Here is a 17,933-nt window from a genome sequence, read left to right as displayed (position 1 = left end):
CTACATGCTGTGCACCAATAGCAGTAGGAGTTGTACAAAGAGATCTACTCCCTCCCCCATCCATCCTCACACTGTAGCCAGTACATTGCTTCGAGCCCGAGATGAGAGGAGGATGCGTTTACACACTCAGATTAAATAATATAACGTTAACTTGCATCTCATGGTGCATAAATATGGATATTTCTGGATTACAGCAAGTACATCGTTGATGGATTTTCCCTTTGACCTCTTTATTTTGAACAATATTTCGATGGGAAATAGTGTCGTATTGTAACGGACCGGGGATGACAAAGACAATAGGATACCGAGACTGGAGATGGCAGGCGCTTTGGTGGCATCATTTCTTTCTCTTGTGGAGTACGATAAGCGGACAGACTCGTTACAGCATCCCAGAGGAGCTGGATCAGGGCTCTGTGGTAGGAAATCTAGCCAAAGATCTGGGTTTGGGACTATCGGACATTTTTGATCGCAAGCTGCGCGTCGCCTCTGAGGCTGGTGAGCAGTATTTCAGTGTGGATGCAGGGAAGGGCGAGCTGGTGGTGAATGACAGAATAGACAGAGAGGCTCTATGTGGACAAAGCGCCAGCTGTGTGTTACCTCTGCAAGTTGTGATAGAGAACCCGCTTCAGTTACACCGGATAGAAGTGGAAATAAGAGACGTAAATGACAATGCTCCTAGTTTTCTCAAAAGCGATCACATAATAGAAATTGCTGAATCCACCGTTGTAGGTGTGCGTTTCCCCTTAGAGAGTGCGGAGGATCCCGATGTTGGGAGTAACGGATTAAAGACGTACACACTAAGCAAAGACGAATGCTTCACTTTAAAGGTTAAAGAAATTGAAAATGGGCGTAAAATACCAGAATTGGTTTTAAATAAATCATTAGATCGCGAGAAAAAAGCCATTCACAATTTATTTCTTACTGCTGTGGACGGAGGCAATCCGGTCAGGTCTGGAACTTCAAAAATAACTGTAACTGTACTTGATAACAATGATAATGTGCCGTTATTCGAAAATACTTCTTATAAAGTTGCTGTTAAAGAAAACAGTGCAAATGGCTCCTTTCTAATTACAACAAAAGCAACAGACATAGATGAGGGTCCAAATGGAGAAATCGAGTACTCGCTCGGTATACACACACCACCATCAGTGCTGTCATTATTTCATATAGATGCTATAACGGGAGATATTTATTTGAAAAACCAGCTGGACCACGAAACTCAAGCCTCATATCGAATAGACATTAGTGCAAAAGACAAAGGCTTGCCTAAGAGTGAGGGTCACTGCACTGTGCAGGTGGATGTGTTAGACGTAAATGATAACGCTCCAGAAATTGTGCTGACTTCAAAACCTACTTCTGTACCCGAAGACTCTCGCAGTGGGACCGTAGTGGCTTTGATTAGTGCACGAGACCTTGACTCCGGTGATAACGGTAAAGTGACGTTACAACTTCCAAAACGTTCTCCCTTTACTCTTAAACCATCTTTTTCTAATAATTACGCACTGGTTACCAGTGGTCCTTTAGACCGAGAGAGTTTCTCAGAGTATAATATAGAGATAACAGCCACTGATTCAGGCTCTCCTCCTCTGTCCAGTAAGAAAATGATACCTGTCAGCATCACTGATGTGAATGATAACCCTCCTATATTCACTCAGCCCTCCTATGTTGTATATTTAAAGGAGAATGGGGTACCAGGCTCTATACTGTACTCAGTATCAGCATCTGATCTGGATTTTGGTGAAAACGCCAAAATCTCCTACTCCATCTTGGACTCTAAAGTGCAGGACGTGTCTGTCTCCTCTTATGTTTACATTAACTCAGATAACGGCAGCATCTACAGCATGCACTCGTTTGACTATGAGAAGCTGAAGGTGTTTCAAATTCAGGTTCAGGCAAAGGATCAGGGCTCTCCGTCTCTCAGCAGCAACGCCACTGTCCATGTTTTTATCCTGGACCAGAACGACAACGCCCCCGCTGTTATTTACCCCTCCTCCGCTGCCCTGGGCTCCCTCTCTCATCAGAGGATGCCCCGCTCCGCTAAAGCGGGTCACCTGGTCACCAAGGTGACGGCCGTGGACGCTGACTCGGGCCATAACGCCTGGATCTCCTACAAACTGGCGGAGGCCTCAGACGCCTCTCTGTTCACTGTCAACCTGTACACAGGGGAGGTGAGGACTAAACGCGCTGTGTCCGAGCAGGACGACTCCTCTCAGAGGCTGCTTATAGAGATCAAGGACGACGGGGAACCGGTCCAGTCCGCCAGCGTCACGGTGTCCATCCTGCTGGAGGACGGCCTCCATGAGCCCATCTTAGACCTCCGACACAAAGTGACCGAGCCCAGCAGGAAAACTGGCAGAATCACCCTTTATTTGATTCTCTCTCTGGCCTCGGTGTCCGTGCTGTCTCTGGTGACTTTTCTCATCTTAGCGGTTAAATGCATGAGGACCAGCAGAAGCAGCGGTAGTTGCTGCATGAGACGGACCGACTGTGATGGTTACAAGAACCCCAACAGAAACCTGCAGATCCAGCTCAACACTGATGGACCTATAAAGTACGTGGAGGTCCTGGGAGGAGACATGATGTCTCAGAGTCAGTCCTTCAGGTCCTGTATGTCTCCGATGTCAGAGTACAGTGATTTCACTTTGATTAAACCCAGCAGCACCACTGACTTTAAGGAGGTCATCAGTGTTCTGGATGCGTCTTTACCCGACAGCACCTGGACCTTTGAGAGCCAGCAGGTGAGCTGAAATCACAGTAGACCTACTGTGTGATTTTACATCGTTGTATAATTTTTTTTGTAAACTTTAAGTATTTTACTGGCCTCTGTTAACATGGTGTTTTGTGTTTGTTGAAACATAAAGTACAAGTAATCAATTACGAGCATTTGTTCTTTCTTTCTTTTCTTTTTAGCGCTCCTAAGCTAAACTTAGTGTTTGGCGTTCTGGTGATATTCCTCCGTGGTTATACACGTAGTTTCTACTTATAATATTACAGCCTAACATGTTATATTATCATTTATTTTAAGCATCTTTGCCAGTTTGATAAAGCAAACAATATATTGAGATGTTCCATCACTACATTCTCATTCAAACCCAGTCATCTTTGTCAATAAATCATAACCACAACATGCTGGACCTCTATTGCTCGCTTGCTCTCTATTTGTAAAAGTTGATTTTTAATTTTACACCCTGTCCATTTTTTTTTATTCAAATGCCTACGTGTGTCAGAGTTCGGATTTTGTAGTTAGCTCTGTTTGTATGGTACTGCATTTTAGGATGCTGGATTGCTCCCTTTATAGTTGTATGAATGGCACTTTGTTTCAGCACCACACAGGTGGACAGCGACACACTGAATAGGCTTGCTTAGAACAGGGCTAAACTGCTTTCAGTAACCACGTTGCACAATACACTCATTTGTATTCTGATTCAAGTCACAAAAATAGTTTGTTTCATCCAAAGTTGATATAACCAGAACATAAACAGTATTTGTTTTTTCATAATCAGATTTAATTGTATTTAAATTGACATTATGGGCGATATGTAACAGCTGGCATCGTATTATTTCTTTCACACACTCTGAATGCATCCAGGCAGATTCTTTCAAGAGCGGTGTCTGTGTCTTTAAAAGCACTGCTCAGCTCCCTCCTTATTGGACGGTAGAGATGGATATTGTGCTCCAATAGGAATCAGAACTGTACAAAGAGATCTACTCCCTCCCCCATGCAGCTTCAGCACCGTACACACTTGCATTGCACGGAGCTGCACGAGAGGGAGTGATGCTCTTATCGGAATTAAAAAAAGAATATATTTTTTTAGTTTTCGGTATGAACCGATTTTGGATCTTTGTGTCGGATTAATGCTTTATGGCAATGGATGGTAACTATCTGCTTTCCGATTACCTCAATGGGAAATAATTCTAACGGACTGGGGATGACAAAGACAATAGGATACCGAGACTGGAGATGGCAGGCGCTTTGGTGGCATCATTTCTTTCTCTTGTGGAGTACAATAAGCGGACAGACTCGTTACAGCATCCCGGAGGAGCTGAAACAGGGCTCTGTGGTAGGAAATCTAGCCAAAGATCTGGGTTTGGGACTATCAGACATTTTTGATCGCAAGCTGCGTCTGTCGTCTGAAGCTGGAGAGCAGTATTTTAGTGTGGATGCGGGGAAGGGCGAGCTGGTGGTGAATGACAGAATAGACAGAGAGGCTTTATGTGGACAAAGCGCCAGCTGTGTGCTGCCTTTACAGGTTGTAACAGAGAATCCGCTACAGCTACACCGGATAGAAGTAGAAATAAGGGACATAAACGACAATTCTCCCATTTTTTCAACTGAGGAGCGATCTTTAAAGATAGCAGAATCTACTGCCACGGGCATACGCTTTCCTCTAGAAACAGCACAGGATCTGGACGTTGGTAGTAATTCGGTAAAATCTTATACTTTAAGTAAAGATGAGTGTTTTAGTTTAAGGATTAAAGAGTTGTCTGGTAATCGAAAGGTTCCAGAACTAGTACTAGAGAAATCACTTGACAGGGAGAAACAAAGCGTCCATCAGTTATTACTGACAGCTTTAGACGGAGGTAATCCTGTCAAATCTGGAATCACAAAAATCATAGTTACTGTACTCGACAACAACGATAATGTTCCAGTTTTCAAAAGGCCGTTGTATAATGTTACTGTACGTGAAAATAATGTCGCTGGTTCTGTACTTGTAAAAGTTGAAGCAACAGACGCGGACGAGGGTGTTAATGGAGAGATTGAATATGTTTTTGCTGAGCACACACCCCAGTCCCTTTTATCTATTTTTCAGTTGGATTCAGGTACAGGTGACATTTCCTTGGTAGGGCCATTAGATTATGAGAGCAGTGCAATGCATGAAATAGATATTACTGCAAAGGATAAAGGCGTTCCTGAGATGGAGGGTCACTGTCGTGTGCAAGTAATAGTTATAGACATTAATGATAATGCCCCAGAAATAGTGCTCACGTCAAAACCAAACACAATACGCGAGGACTCACCGAGAGGCACAGTAGTGGCTTTAATCAGAGCACGAGACCTTGACTCCGGTGATAACGCCAAAGTAGCGTTAAAACTCCAAAAGGGCTCTCCCTTTAGTTTGAAACCATCATTTTCTAATAATTATGCACTAGTTACCAGTGGTTTATTAGACCGAGAGAGTTTCTCAGAGTATAATATAGAGATAACAGCCACTGATTCAGGCTCTCCTCCTCTGTCCAGTAAGAAAATGATACCTGTCAGCATCACTGATGTGAATGATAACCCTCCTATATTCACTCAGCCCTCCTATAATGTGTATTTAAAAGAGAATGGGGTACCAGGCTCTATACTGTACTCAGTATCAGCATCTGATCTGGATTTTGGTGAAAATGCCAAAATCTCCTACTCCATCTTGGACTCTAAAGTGCAGGACGTGTCTGTCTCCTCTTATGTTTACATTAACTCAGATAACGGCAGCATCTACAGCATGCACTCGTTTGACTATGAGAAGCTGAAGGTGTTTCAGATTCAGGTTCAGGCAAAGGATCAGGGCTCTCCGTCTCTCAGCAGCAACGCCACTGTCCATGTTTTTATCCTGGACCAGAACGACAACGCCCCCGCTGTTATTTACCCCTCCTCCGCTGCCCTGGGCTCCCTCTCTCATCAGAGGATGCCCCGCTCCGCTAAAGCGGGTCACCTGGTTACAAAGGTGACGGCCGTGGACGCTGACTCGGGCCATAACGCCTGGATCTCCTACAAACTGGCGGAGGCCTCAGGCGCCTCTCTGTTCACTGTCAACCTGTACACAGGGGAGGTGAGGACTAAACGCGCTGTGTCCGAGCAGGACGACTCCTCTCAGAGGCTGCTTATAGAGATCAAGGACGACGGGGAACCGGTCCAGTCCGCCACCGTCACGGTGTCCATCCTGCTGGAGGACGGCCTCCATGAGCCCATCTTAGACCTCCGACACAAAGTGACCGAGCCCAGCAAGAAAACTGGCAGAATCACCCTTTATTTGATTCTCTCTCTGGCTTCGGTGTCCGTGCTGTCTCTGGTGACTTTTCTCATCTTAGCGGTTAAATGCATGAGGACCAGCAGAAGCAGCGGTAGTTGCTGCATGAGACGGACCGACTGTGATGGTTACAAGAACCCCAACAGAAACCTGCAGATCCAGCTCAACACTGATGGACCTATAAAGTACGTGGAGGTCCTGGGAGGAGACATGATGTCTCAGAGTCAGTCCTTCAGGTCCTGCATGTCACCGATGTCAGAGTACAGTGATTTCACTTTGATTAAACCCAGCAGCACCACTGACTTTAAGGAGGTCATCAGTGTTCTGGATGCGTCTTTACCCGACAGCACCTGGACCTTTGAGAGCCAGCAGGTGAGCTGAAAACATAGTAGACCTACTGTGTGATTTCATATCGTTGTATAATTTTTTTTGTAAAATGTAATTATTTTATTGGCATCTGATAACATGGTGTTTTGTGGTTGTTGAAACATAGGGCACAAATAATCAGTCACAAGCATTTGTTCTTTCTTTTTTTCTTTTTAGTTGCGTTCCAAAGCTAAACTTAGTGTTTGGCGTTTTGGTGACATTTCCCCTTGGTTATACACGTAGTTTCCACTTATAATATTACAACCTAACATATGTTATCATTTCATTCAATCCTCATTGTCAGTTTGATGATGCAAACAAGATGTTTATCACTACGTCCTCATTTCAACCCAGTCATCTTCGTCAATAAATCATAACCATAACATGCAGGATCTCTGTTGCTCCCGTATTTTCTGTTTGTAAGGATGATTTTAACTACTTTGTTTGTTTATTTTTTTGTTTTTTTTCTTAAAAAACCTACAAGTGTCCAATTTCAGATTCTGTAGTTGGCACTGTTTGCATGGTACTGCATTTTAGGATGCTGGATTGCTCCCTTTGTAGTTGTATGAATGGCACGTTGTTTCAGCACCACACAGTTGGACAGCGACACACTGAATAGGCTTGCTTATAACAGGGCTGAACTGCTTTCAGTAACCACGTTGCACAAAACATTAATATTTATTCTGATTTAGGTCACAAAAACAGTTGAAATAACCAGAACATAGACAATGTTTGTATTTTCATAATCAGATTTAATTGTATTTAAATTGACATTATGGGCGATATGTAACAGCTGGCATCGTATTATTTCTTTCACAAACTCTGAATGCATCCAGGCAGATTCTTTCAAGGGCGGTGTCTGTGTCTTTAAAAGCACTGCTCACCCCCTCCTTATTGGACGGTAGAGATGGATATTGTGCTCCAATAGGAATCAGAACTGTACAAAGAGATCTACTCCCTCCCCCATGCAGCTTCAGCACCGTACACACTTGCATTGCACGGAGCTGCACGAGAGGGAGTGATGCTCTTATCGGAATTAAAAAAAGAAAAATCTTTATTTAGTTTTCGGTATGAGCCGATTTTGGATCTTTGTTTTGGATTAATGCTTTATGGCAATGGATGGTAACTATCTGCTTTCCGATTACCTCAATGGGAAATAATTCTAACGGACTGGGGATGACAAAGACAATAGGATACCGAGACTGGAGATGGCAGGCGCTTTGGTGGCATCATTTCTTTCTCTTGTGGAGTACAATAAGCGGACAGACTCGCTACAGCATCCCGGAGGAACTGAAACAGGGCTCTGTGGTAGGAAATCTAGCCAAAGATCTGGGTTTGGGACTATCAGACATTTTTGACCGTAAGCTGCGCGTCGCCTCTGAGGCTGGTGAGCAGTATTTCAGTGTGGACGCGGGGAAGGGCGAGCTGGTGGTGAATGACAGAATAGACAGAGAGGCTTTATGTGGACAAAGCGCCAGCTGTGTGCTACCTCTGCAGGTTGTTCTAGAAAACCCCCTTAGTTTACATCGGATAGAGGTAGAAATAAAAGATATAAATGACAATTCGCCTACTTTTCATACAAAAGAATCGTCTTTGAAAATCTCTGAATCGGCAGTAGTGGGAACTCGTTTTCCTTTGGAGAGTGCAGAAGATTCTGACGTTGGCAGTAATTCAGTGAAATCTTACATGTTGACTAAAAACGAATGTTTTACATTAAAAATGAAGGAAGTTGAAGATGGCAAAACAGTCCCGGAGTTAGTGTTAGAGAAGCCTCTTGACCGAGAGAAGAACGCAGTTCACCAGCTACTACTGACAGCATTAGACGGTGGAAACCCAGTCATGTCCGGTACCTCACAGATTACAGTCACAGTGCTAGACGTAAATGATAATTTTCCAGTTTTTGATAAAAGTACATATAAAGTGTCGTTAGGGGAAAATACGGCAAAAGATGCTTTTGTTATCAAAATTACAGCAACTGATGCTGACGAAGGACCAAACGCAGAAGTTGAATTCTCGTTTGGCTCGCGGACACCGGATTCTGTTTTATCAGTGTTTGAAATAAATTCATTAACAGGGGAAATACATTTGAAAGGAGACTTAGATTATGAAAGAGCCACGACTTACAAAATAGAAATAACTGCAAAAGACAAAGGAGTTCCTGAAAATGAGAGTCACTCTCGTCTACAGATAGATGTTGTAGATGTTAATGATAACACTCCAGAAATAGTTCTCACTTCTGATCCGCAGCCGGTGCGCGAAGATTCACCAAGTGGCACAGTGGTGGCTTTGCTCAACGCACGTGACGCTGACTCTGGTAATAATAGCAAAGTGACATTGAGGCTACCCAAAGGTTCTCCTTTCACGTTAAAACCATCATTTTCTAATAATTACGCACTGGTTACAAATGGTGCTTTGGACCGAGAGAGTTTCTCAGAGTATAATATAGAGATAACAGCCACTGATTCAGGCTCTCCTCCTCTGTCCAGTAAGAAAATTATACCTGTCAGCATTACTGATGTGAATGATAACCCCCCTATATTCACTCAGCCCTCCTATAATGTGTATTTAAAAGAGAATGGGGTACCAGGCTCTATACTGTACTCAGTATCAGCATCTGATCTGGATTTTGGTGAAAACGCCAAAATCTCTTACTCTATACTGGACTCTAAAGTGCAGGACGTGTCTGTCTCCTCTTATGTTTACATTAACTCAGATAACGGCAGCATCTACAGCATGCACTCGTTTGACTATGAGAAGCTGAAGGTGTTTCAGATTCAGGTTCAGGCAAAGGATCAGGGCTCTCCGTCTCTCAGCAGCAACGCCACTGTCCATGTTTTTATTCTGGACCAGAACGACAACGCCCCCGCTGTTATTTACCCCTCCTCCGCTGCCCTGGGCTCCCTCTCTCATCAGAGGATGCCCCGCTCCGCTAAAGCGGGTCACCTGGTCACCAAGGTGACGGCCGTGGACGCTGACTCGGGCCATAACGCCTGGATCTCCTACAAACTGGCGGAGGCCTCAGGCGCCTCTCTGTTCACTGTCAACCTGTACACAGGGGAGGTGAGGACTAAACGCGCTGTGTCCGAGCAGGACGACTCCTCTCAGAGGCTGCTTATAGAGATCAAGGACGACGGGGAACCGGTCCAGTCCGCCACCGTCACGGTGTCCATCCTGCTGGAGGACGGCCTCCATGAGCCCATCTTAGACCTCCGACACAAAGTGGCCGAGCCCAGCAGGAAAACTGGCAGAATCACCCTTTATTTGATTCTCTCTCTGGCCTCGGTGTCCGTGCTGTCTCTGGTGACTTTTCTCATCTTAGCGGTTAAATGCATGAGGACCAGCAGAAGCAGCGGTAGTTGCTGCATGAGACGGACCGACTGTGATGGTTACAAGAACCCCAACAGAAACCTGCAGATCCAACTCAACACTGACGGACCTATAAAGTACGTGGAGGTCCTGGGAGGAGACATGATGTCTCAGAGTCAGTCCTTCAGGTCCTGCATGTCTCCGATGTCAGAGTACAGTGATTTCACTTTGATTAAACCCAGCAGCACCACTGACTTTAAGGAGGTCATCAGTGTTCTGGATGCGTCTTTACCCGACAGCACCTGGACCTTTGAGAGCCAGCAGGTGAGCAGAAATCATAGTAGACCTACTGTGTAATTTGACATCGTTGTATACGTTTTTTTGTAAATATTTAGTATTTTACTGGCCTCTGATATTATGGTGTTATTTGTTTCCAACGTAGTTATACACGTAGTATCCACTTATGATATAACAGCCTAACCTGTCTTATTATAATTTATTTTAAGCATCTTTGCTCATCACTACGTCCTCATCCCAACCCAGTCATCTTTGTCAATAAATCATAACCACAACATGCTGGACCTCTATTGCTCGCTTGCTCTCTATTTGTAAAAGTTGATTTTAATTTTTCACCCTCTCCTTTTTTTTTATTCAAATGCCTACGTGTGTCAGAGTTCAGATTCTGTAGTTAGCTCTGTTTGCATGGTACTGCATTTTAGGATGCTGGATTGCTCCCTTTATAGTTGTATGAATGGCACTTTGTTTCAGCACCACACAGTTGGACAGCGACACACTGAATAGGCTTGCTTATAACAGTGCTGAACTGTTTTCAGTAATCACGTTGCACAATACACTCATTTTAATTCGGATTCAAGTCACAAAATAGTTTGTTTCATCAAAAGTTGAAATAACCAGAACATAGACAGTATTTGTATTTTCATAATCAGATTTAATTTTATTTAAATTTACATTATGGGCGATATGTAACAGCTGGCATCGTATTATTTCTTTCACACACTCTGAATGCATCCAGGCAGATTCTTTCAAGGGCGGTTGTGTCTTTAAAAGCACTGCTCAGCCCCCTCCTTATTGGACGGTAGAGATGGATGCTGTGCTCCAATAGGAATCAAAACTGTACAAAGAGATCTACTCCCTCCCCCATGCAGCTTCAGCACCGTACACACTTGCATTGCACGAAGCTGCACGAGAGGGAGTGATGCTCTTATCGGAATTAAAAAAAGAAAAATCTTTATTTAGTTTTCGGTATGAACCGATTTGGGATCTTTGTTTTGGATTAATGCTTCCTTGCAATGGATGGTAACTATCTGTTTTCCGATTACCTCAATGGGAAATAATTCTAACGGACTGGGGATGACAAAGACAATAGGATACCGAGACTGGAGATGGCAGGCGCTTTGGTGGCATCATTTCTTTCTCTTGTGGAGTACAATAAGCGGACAGACTCGCTACAGCATCCCGGAGGAACTGAAACAGGGCTCTGTGGTAGGAAATCTAGCCAAAGATCTGGGTTTGGGACTATCGGAGATTTTTGATCGTAAGCTGCGCGTCGCCTCTGAGGCTGGTGAGCAGTATTTCAGTGTGGATGCAGGGAAGGGCGAGCTGGTGGTGAATGACAGAATAGACAGAGAGGCTTTATGTGGACAAAGCGCCAGCTGTGTGCTGCCTCTGCAAGTCGTCATTGACAAACCGTTACAATTGCACCGAGTTGAAGTGGAAATACAAGATATTAATGACAATTCTCCAAGATTTCCTTCGCAAGAAATAACATTACAAATAGCAGAGTCGACAGCAGCAGGGGCACGTTTTCTTTTGGAGACCGCGCAAGATCTGGATGTTGGAGTGAATTCAGTGAGGTCGTATACTTTGAGTAAAGACGACTTTTTTAGTTTAAAGGTTAAAGATGTGTCCGGTGGAAGGAAAGTACCAGAGCTAGTCTTGTCTAAATCTCTGGACAGAGAAAAAAAGCCAATTCATCAGCTTCAACTAACAGCTATAGACGGGGGAACCCCAGTAAAATCTGGGACCTCTCTGATAACAATAAACGTGCTTGATATTAACGACAATTTTCCAGTATTTGAGAAAAATGTTTACAAAGTCTCTATCAGCGAAAATAGCATAAAAGGTGCATCTATCCTAAAACTTACAGCTAAAGATACTGATGAAGGTCCTAATGGAGAAGTAGAGTACTCATTTGCAACGCACACACCAGATATCGTCCTATCTGTGTTTGATATTGATTCATTAACCGGAGAAATAGGTCTTATAGGTGAATTAGATTTCGAAACAAATGCAAATTATGAAATAGACATAAGTGCAAGAGACAAAGGAAACCCGAGAATGGAGGGGCATTGCACTGTTCATATTGAAGTGTTAGATGTTAACGATAATGCTCCAAATATATTTCTGACCTCCCAACCAAACTCTGTGCCTGAGGACGCCCCAAGTGGTACTGTAGTGGCTTTAATCAGTGCCCGAGACCTGGACTCCGGTGATAACGGTAAAGTGACATTAAAGCTCACCAAAGGTTCTCCTTTTAATCTGAAACCCTCCTTTTCTGATAATTACGCACTGGTTACCAGTGGTCCTTTAAACCGAGAGAGTTTCTCAGAGTATAACATTGAGATAACAGCAACTGATTTAGGCTCTCCTCCTCTGTCGACTAAAAAGACAATAAATGTCAATATTACTGATGTGAATGATAACCCCCCTATATTCACTAAGCCCTCCTATGTTGTATATTTAAAGGAGAATGGGGTACCAGGCTCTATACTGTACTCAGTATCAGCATCTGATCTGGATTTTGGTGAAAATGCCAAAATCTCCTACTCCATCTTGGACTCTAAAGTGCAGGACGTGTCTGTCTCCTCTTATGTTTACATTAACTCAGATAACGGCAGCATCTACAGCATGCACTCGTTTGACTATGAGAAGCTGAAGGTGTTTCAGATTCAGGTTCAGGCAAAGGATCAGGGCTCTCCGTCTCTCAGCAGCAACGCCACTGTCCATGTTTTTATCCTGGACCAGAACGACAACGCCCCCGCTGTTATTTACCCCTCCTCCGCTGCCCTGGGCTCCCTCTCTCATCAGAGGATGCCCCGCTCCGCTAAAGCGGGTCACCTGGTCACCAAGGTGACGGCCGTGGACGCTGACTCGGGCCATAACGCCTGGATCTCCTACAAACTGGCGGAGGCATCAGACGCCTCTCTGTTCACTGTCAACCTGTACACAGGGGAGGTGAGGACTAAACGCGCTGTGTCCGAGCAGGACGACTCCTCTCAGAGGCTGCTTATAGAGATCAAGGACGACGGGGAACCGGTCCAGTCCGCCACCGTCACGGTGTCCATCCTGCTGGAGGACGGCCTCCATGAGCCCATCTTAGACCTCCGACACAAAGTGGCCGAGCCCAGCAGGAAAACTGGCAGAATCACCCTTTATTTGATTCTCTCTCTGGCCTCGGTGTCCGTGCTGTCTCTGGTGACTTTTCTCATCTTAGCGGTTAAATGCATGAGGACCAGCAGAAGCAGCGGTAGTTGCTGCATGAGACGGACCGACTGTGATGGTTACAAGAACCCCAACAGAAACCTGCAGATCCAGCTCAACACTGACGGACCTATAAAGTACGTGGAGGTCCTGGGAGGAGACATGATGTCTCAGAGTCAGTCCTTCAGGTCCTGTATGTCTCCGATGTCAGAGTACAGTGATTTCACTTTGATTAAACCCAGCAGCACCACTGACTTTAAGGAGGTCATCAGTGTTCTGGATGCGTCTTTACCCGACAGCACCTGGACTTTTGAGAGCCAGCAGGTGAGCAGTGAACCAACAATAGCATATACAGTTTTGTGAAACTATTGTAACTGCAAAGAAGCAAAACTTTTGCTTTCACAGTGAAAAATCCTAATAACAAGGTGCTGCAATAGGTTCTAAACATTTTGGATATTTGTCCCTTGTTAGTCGATGTATTTGAAATATAAATAACAAATTTATATCCAAATTAAAACTTGTGATTTGTCTAGTTAACTTTGACAACATTTTTGGCTCTGTTGTTATTTGATCTGAGGAGTGTGTTGAATAGCTTTTCGAGCAGAGCGTCTCAGCACCACAGAGGTGGACAGCGACACTGGCCCATGAGGCGTAGGGAGAGCATGACAATAGACTGTTGTTGATGGCTTATACTCGAGGGGTAGCTATGAAAATACATGAACGTTTAACTAACACACTTGATAAATATTTTCACTCAGTACATGTCCTGAACTTATTGACTTACATCAACTCTGATGATAGCATTTAGAAATCAAAGCCAAATAAAGTAAATTAGGCCTCATCAAAACGAATGTTAACAGTAAATATAGTTTTTATATACAAGCATTGATTTTAATGCATGTGGCCTATTTATTTTACATTTATATAAGTCATTGATATTTGAATGGCATCTCGTGGTTGTGTTTCACTTCCTATTTCATAGCAGTGCAAAGGGGTTAGTGTATCTTTAATGATGCTGCTCAGCGTCCCTCTCATTGGATGTGAGGGATGGATGTTGTGCACCAATAGCATTCAGAACTGTACAAAGAGATCTACTCCCTCCCCCATGCAGCTTCAGCACCAAAACCACAATGCTCAGAGTGGGAGGAGAGTAGGGAAATGGTTCATATACTCAGAGTATAAGGTTATGTCTTAATTTTATTTTTTTCACCATGAACAGGCGTCTGTTTAACGGAATATGTCACGTTATGGGAATATGGATTTTGACATCATGTTCGCTGTTCTTGTGGATTGGAAATGATGTATTTTACTGAATCGAGGATGACAAAGACAATAGGATACCGAGACTGGAGATGGCAGGCGCTTTGGTGGCATCATTTCTTTCTCTTGTGGAGTACAATAAGCGGACAGACTCGTTACAGCATCCCGGAGGAGCTGAAACAGGGCTCTGTGGTAGGAAATCTAGCCAAAGATCTGGGTTTGGGACTATCAGAGATTTTTGATCGAAAGCTGCGCGTCGCCTCTGAGGCTGGTGAGCAGTATTTCAGTGTGGATGCAGGGAAGGGCGAGCTGGTGGTGAATGACAGAATAGACAGAGAGGCTTTATGTGGACAAAGCGCCAGCTGTGTGTTACCTCTGCAAGTGGTTATAGAGGACCCGCTACAGTTACACCGAATTGAGGTTGAAATACGAGATATAAATGACAATTCTCCAAGTTTCCTTTCAAATGAATTATCTTTAAAATTAGCAGAATTAGCAGTAGTTGGCACGCGTTTTCCTTTGGAGAGTGCAATGGACCCTGACGTTGGAAGCAATTCACTGAAATCATATACTCTTAGTAAAAATGAGTGTTGTTCCCTTAAAATAAAAGAAATACAGGGTGGTAAGACTGTCCCAGAACTTGTCTTAGAAAAGCCTCTAGATCGAGAGAAAAAGGCTGTTCACAAAATATTACTGACAGCATTAGACGGTGGGAATCCAGTAAGATCTGGAACCTCACTAATAACCATAAGCGTGCTAGACATAAATGATAATTTTCCAGTGTTTGAACAAAACGTTTACAGAGTAACCCTGAGTGAAAAAAGTGTAAAGGGAGCTGTTGTTATAAAGCCCAAAGCAACAGATGCAGATGAAGGTTTAAATGGTGAAGTTGAATTCTCATTTGGCTCCCGGACACCAGATTCTGTGTCGTCAATTTTCGATATTAACCCCTTAACAGGTGAACTCACTCTGAAAGGAGAGCTAGATTTTGAAACTACCAAGTCATATGACATTGATGTAACTGCAAAAGATAAAGGCAGCCCTGAAATGGAGGGCCACTGTCGCGTGCAGGTTGATATAACTGATTTCAATGATAATGCTCCAGATATAGTTCTCACTTCTCAGCCAAAGCCAGTACGCGAGGACGCACCAAGTGGTACCGTGGTTGCTTTGATCAGTGCACGAGACCTTGACTCCGGTGATAACGGTAAAGTGACGTTACAACTCACCAAAGGCTCTCCTTTTAATCTGAAACCATCTTTTTCTAATAATTACGCACTGGTTACCAGTGGTGCTTTAGACAGAGAAAATGTCTCAGAATATAACATAGAGATAACAGCCACTGATTCAGGCTCTCCTCCTCTGTCCAGTAAGAAAATGATACCTGTCAGCATCACTGATGTGAATGATAACCCTCCTATATTCACTCAGCCCTCCTATAATGTGTATTTAAAAGAGAATGGGGTACCAGGCTCTATACTGTACTCAGTATCAGCATCTGATCTGGATTTTGGTGACAACGCGAAGATCTCCTACTCCATCTTGGATTCTAAAGTGCAGGACGTGTCTGTCTCCTCTTATGTTTACATTAACTCAGATAACGGCAGCATCTACAGCATGCACTCGTTTGACTATGAGAAGCTGAAGGTGTTTCAGATTCAGGTTCAGGCAAAGGATCAGGGCTCTCCGTCTCTCAGCAGCAACGCCACTGTCCATGTTTTTATCCTGGACCAGAACGACAACGCCCCCGCTGTTATTTACCCCTCCTCCGCTGCCCTGGGCTCCCTCTCTCATCAGAGGATGCCCCGCTCCGCTAAAGCGGGTCACCTGGTCACCAAGGTGACGGCCGTGGACGCTGACTCGGGCCATAACGCCTGGATCTCCTACAAACTGGCGGAGGCTTCAGACGCCTCTCTGTTCACTGTCAACCTGTACACAGGGGAGGTGAGGACTAAACGCGCTGTGTCCGAGCAGGATGACTCCTCTCAGAGGCTGCTTATAGAGATCAAGGACGACGGGGAACCGGTCCAGTCCGCCACCGTCACGGTGTCCATCCTGCTGGAGGACGGCCTCCATGAGCCCATCTTAGACCTCCGACACAAAGTGGCCGAGCCCAGCAGGAAAACTGGCAGAATCACCCTTTATTTGATTCTCTCTCTGGCCTCGGTGTCCGTGCTGTCTCTGGTGACTTTTCTCATCTTAGCGGTTAAATGCATGAGGACCAGCAGAAGCAGCGGTAGTTGCTGCATGAGACGGACCGACTGTGATGGTTACAAGAACCCCAACAGAAACCTGCAGATCCAGCTCAACACTGACGGACCTATAAAGTACGTGGAGGTCCTGGGAGGAGACATGATGTCTCAGAGTCAGTCCTTCAGGTCCTGCATGTCTCCGATGTCAGAGTACAGTGATTTCACTTTGATTAAACCGAGCAGCACCACTGACTTTAAGGAGGTCATCAGTGTTCTGGATGCGTCTTTACCCGACAGCACCTGGACCTTTGAGAGCCAGCAGGTGAGCTGAAAACAGTAGACCAGCTTATATACATTTTCAGTCATTATTGGCTTATATATGTCGTGTATAGCTTGGAATATATATGTGAAACTAATCAAAACTAAGTTGAATTTTAAATTTCACTTTGAATAAAAAAGGTTGTTTTAATCTTGAAATACCTTTCTCCATACAAACAACACTGCCTGTGCACAAACTGGCTTTATTACAATGCGGATGACATGTGATCTGTTTAGGGTGTTTTAAGAACCAGTTTTATACTAGATATTGTGAAAGTTGCTTGTTTTTCAGCATTGAGCCGTGTTTCCATTCAATTCTCAAGAGAATTTTAAGTGAACTTTTGAAATATTGCAAAAAAAAAAGTATTTGGTGCGAATTAGGAGCCTTTCCATCAACTGGTTTGGAGCGAATCAACTCGGCTACAGCGTAGTTTGGTCAGAAATTGGCGCATAGGTTACGCATGGCTGTAATCCAGTAGAGGTTGCGAACCGGAAACAAAACAAGCCACGCCGATTTCTGCAAGAGAAAAATGGAGAGAGGTCTTCAGTAATTTGTTTGAATTTGGGCACGTTTTAGTTGTTCTTTCATGTCCGATATTATTGGACACCAAGACAAGCATTCACACGTTATGAGAACATGAGGAAGGAAGACTCCGAGAGCAGAAACAGCTGATCAGTCATGTGAGTTAAATGTTTGCTATGTCAGAATGTATTTGCCAAAGGTGTTTCCATAATCCATGTAGCACATCAACTATTTTTCGACAAAGGTAAAAACCGTCTCAAGCTAGCGTCAAAACTTGTTTTCGCAGTTTTATTGAATTTTTTCCGTTGTCATTGTTGTTCCAGCTTTTCTTATGCTATACTTCAAAATGCTCATAAAAGTACGTGGATGGAAACGCGATTACAGTATCGTTCCCTTAAAAAAGATAACCAATTAACTTAATAATACATTTATTTTGATAATTTATAGGTCTTTAAT

The 17,933-nt window shown here is 44.0% G+C and overlaps 4 protein-coding genes across 35 annotated transcripts in view; all 4 read left to right on the top strand.

Moving 5' to 3' along the window:
- The window catches only part of LOC141775468 (protocadherin gamma-C5-like), a 227,851-nt gene that overhangs the window by 189,799 nt on the left and 20,119 nt on the right, over positions 1-17,933 (top strand). Inside the window, exon 1 of one of the 32 annotated variants that reach the window (XM_074648857.1) lies at positions 10,970-13,508. The exons of 26 other annotated variants lie outside the window; for them this stretch is intronic. In XM_074648857.1, coding sequence (XP_074504958.1) covers positions 10,998-13,508 — 2,511 coding nt within the window. In that variant the 5' untranslated portion in view covers positions 10,970-10,997. Of the gene's footprint in view, positions 1-10,969; positions 13,509-14,913; positions 16,959-17,933 lie in introns of those variants that run through there. 5 more of the 32 variants (XM_074648861.1, XM_074648858.1, XM_074648863.1 and 2 more) reach the window with 5 other exon arrangements.
- LOC141775474 (protocadherin gamma-C5-like) lies at positions 78-2,811 on the top strand. Its single transcript, XM_074648902.1, has one exon. It carries the CDS (start codon positions 285-287, stop codon positions 2,745-2,747), a length of 2,463 nt encoding a protein of 820 aa, XP_074505003.1. The 5' UTR covers positions 78-284; the 3' UTR covers positions 2,748-2,811.
- On the top strand, positions 3,746-6,407 carry LOC141775472 (protocadherin gamma-C5-like). The gene has a single exon (XM_074648900.1). It carries the CDS (start codon positions 3,873-3,875, stop codon positions 6,390-6,392), a length of 2,520 nt encoding a protein of 839 aa, XP_074505001.1. The 5' UTR covers positions 3,746-3,872; the 3' UTR covers positions 6,393-6,407.
- On the top strand, positions 7,220-10,071 carry LOC141775471 (protocadherin gamma-C5-like). Its single transcript, XM_074648899.1, has one exon. The coding sequence runs from the start codon at positions 7,497-7,499 to the stop codon at positions 10,038-10,040; it is 2,544 nt and encodes an 847-aa protein (XP_074505000.1). The 5' UTR covers positions 7,220-7,496; the 3' UTR covers positions 10,041-10,071.

The sequence above is a fragment of the Sebastes fasciatus genome, chromosome 10 (genome assembly GCF_043250625.1).
Source record: "Sebastes fasciatus isolate fSebFas1 chromosome 10, fSebFas1.pri, whole genome shotgun sequence".
Lineage (NCBI taxonomy): Eukaryota > Metazoa > Chordata > Actinopteri > Perciformes > Sebastidae > Sebastes > Sebastes fasciatus.
Note: the sequence above shows the minus strand (reverse complement) of the source record. Positions and strands in the feature narration are given on the sequence as shown.